The sequence below is a fragment of the Bison bison genome, unplaced genomic scaffold (genome assembly GCF_000754665.1).
Source record: "Bison bison bison isolate TAMUID 2011002044 unplaced genomic scaffold, Bison_UMD1.0 scf7180017864353, whole genome shotgun sequence".
NCBI classification, from domain to species: domain Eukaryota; kingdom Metazoa; phylum Chordata; class Mammalia; order Artiodactyla; family Bovidae; genus Bison; species Bison bison.
Genome location: NW_011494925.1, coordinates 7,077,863 through 7,079,721, shown reverse-complemented (window position 1 = coordinate 7,079,721; position 1,859 = coordinate 7,077,863). Strand labels below are relative to the sequence as shown.

General features: G+C 40.9%; 1 protein-coding gene across 1 annotated transcript; it reads right to left on the bottom strand.

Moving 5' to 3' along the window:
- Positions 1–377: 377 nt before the first annotated feature.
- LOC104999554 (olfactory receptor-like protein OLF1) lies at positions 378–1,202 on the bottom strand. The gene has a single exon (XM_010855100.1). It carries the CDS (start codon positions 1,200–1,202, stop codon positions 378–380), a length of 825 nt encoding a protein of 274 aa, XP_010853402.1.
- Between the last annotated feature and the right edge of the window lie 657 nt (positions 1,203–1,859).

Genomic DNA, 1,859 nt, shown 5'->3' with positions numbered 1-1,859 from the left:
CACGTGACTTTTGCATAACATCTCAGTGTATAAAAGTAGACCATGGAAAATAAAGAATTGGGATCAGTTTCTCGAAATACTGGTCTCCCCATGTCGCTCTCTCTCTCAAACTCTGGCTGAGTCTCCATCTGGAGCGCAGAACCTGCCATGCTTACTAATTATGCCTGGGCTTCTAAGATCCGACCGGGGAGGCCTCAGTGTCTCCTCTCCTTCGGGAGAACGGAAGGATGCCTGCGGCCTGCGTAAGTGGTGCAAACTTCTTATCTTGAAGTTTTATTGGTCTCCCACATAAACCAAGCTACTCAGCCTCTTTTCTCCACTGAATTTTCCTGCTGAGCTATCCTCATTCTATTACTCTTTATATCTCTAATTAATATTTAAATAAGTCGCCGACACCGTCCTCGCTTCGAATACCCTGGATCAGCTGGGGCTGGACCCCGGCAGCCATGAAATATAGCCACAGCGGTTAAGTGGGAAGCACATATAGAGAAAGCTTTGCGTCTCCCCTTGGCTGAGTTCATCCTAAGGATGGTTGTTATGATGTAGCTGTAGGAGAGGAGGACAGTGATAATGCTGGTCCCCGCAACACAGCCAGTAAAAGTGAACATCACAATCTCATTGCTGGATGTATCTGAGTAGGAGAGGGCTAATAAGGGTGGGATGTCACAGAAAAAGTGATTGACGATATTGGAATTGCAGAATGACAACTGAAATTTACAACAGGTATGGATTGCTGAGTCAACCAAGCCTACGATGTAGGCAATAACCACAAGCTGGGTACAGATTCCCCTGGACATGGCAATTGTATAAAGAAGTGGATTGCAAATGGCCACATAACGGTCATAAGCCATGACAGCCAGCATGAGACATTCCACATCTCCAAAGGCTCCAAAAAAGTACATCTGGATGGCACATACATCATATGGAATCCTTTTTTGCTCGGATAAGAAATCAGCCAGCATCTTGGGAGAGATAGTAGAAGAACAGCAAATGTCACAGAAGGACAGATTGCTCAGGAAGTAATACATGGGTGTGTGCAGTCTGGGGTCCCTCTTGATCAGCAGGACCATCCCAACATTGGCAACTGCAGTTATGCCATAAACCAGCAGGAAGAGCACAAAGAGCCCCTGCTGTACATCTTGTCTACTGGAAAGGCCTAAGAATATGAAGTCAGCAAACACAGTGCAGTTTTCAGCAGTCATCCCTCACACGTGAAAATTCCTAGTTATGAAAAAGGAAATGGAAGTGGAGGGTTAATATCATCTTACTGTCTTAATTGCTAAACTGCTATTTGTTTCTATATTTCAGTAATTAGAAGAAGAGATAAATAATGCTAATATGCCTTGAAGTTAAATTGACCCTTTGGGAAATATTGAAGTTAAATTGACCCTTTGGGAAATATTTCCAACTTGATATAACTGATAAAAAGATAATAATAATGATACATTTGTAAACCACTGTAGTGTTTGCAGCACAAATTCATCTAAGATAAATCAGGCTATTTCCACATCAATTTGTATAGTGTTTATGACCATTTTTGCTACTTCAATCTAATATTAAGGAATTTATGTCCTCATATTAAAGGCAAGATTCTTACAATTAGTTGGTCCAGATAACCCTAGACTTCTGACAAGATCTCTGCTTTGTTTTGTTTCAATGATGTACAGATATTATCATATCCTGTAATAGAGAAATATAGTTAATGAGTGATGTAGATAATGAATATATTGCTTTGCAATTTCTTCATCTTCCATGAGTGTGGAGCAGGGAGAGCTATGGCAAGTTTCTGAACATAACAAGAACTCTTTTTCCCCATTAAACTCTCAGGTCTGTTCAACTTTAGTATATGAGAGATAGAC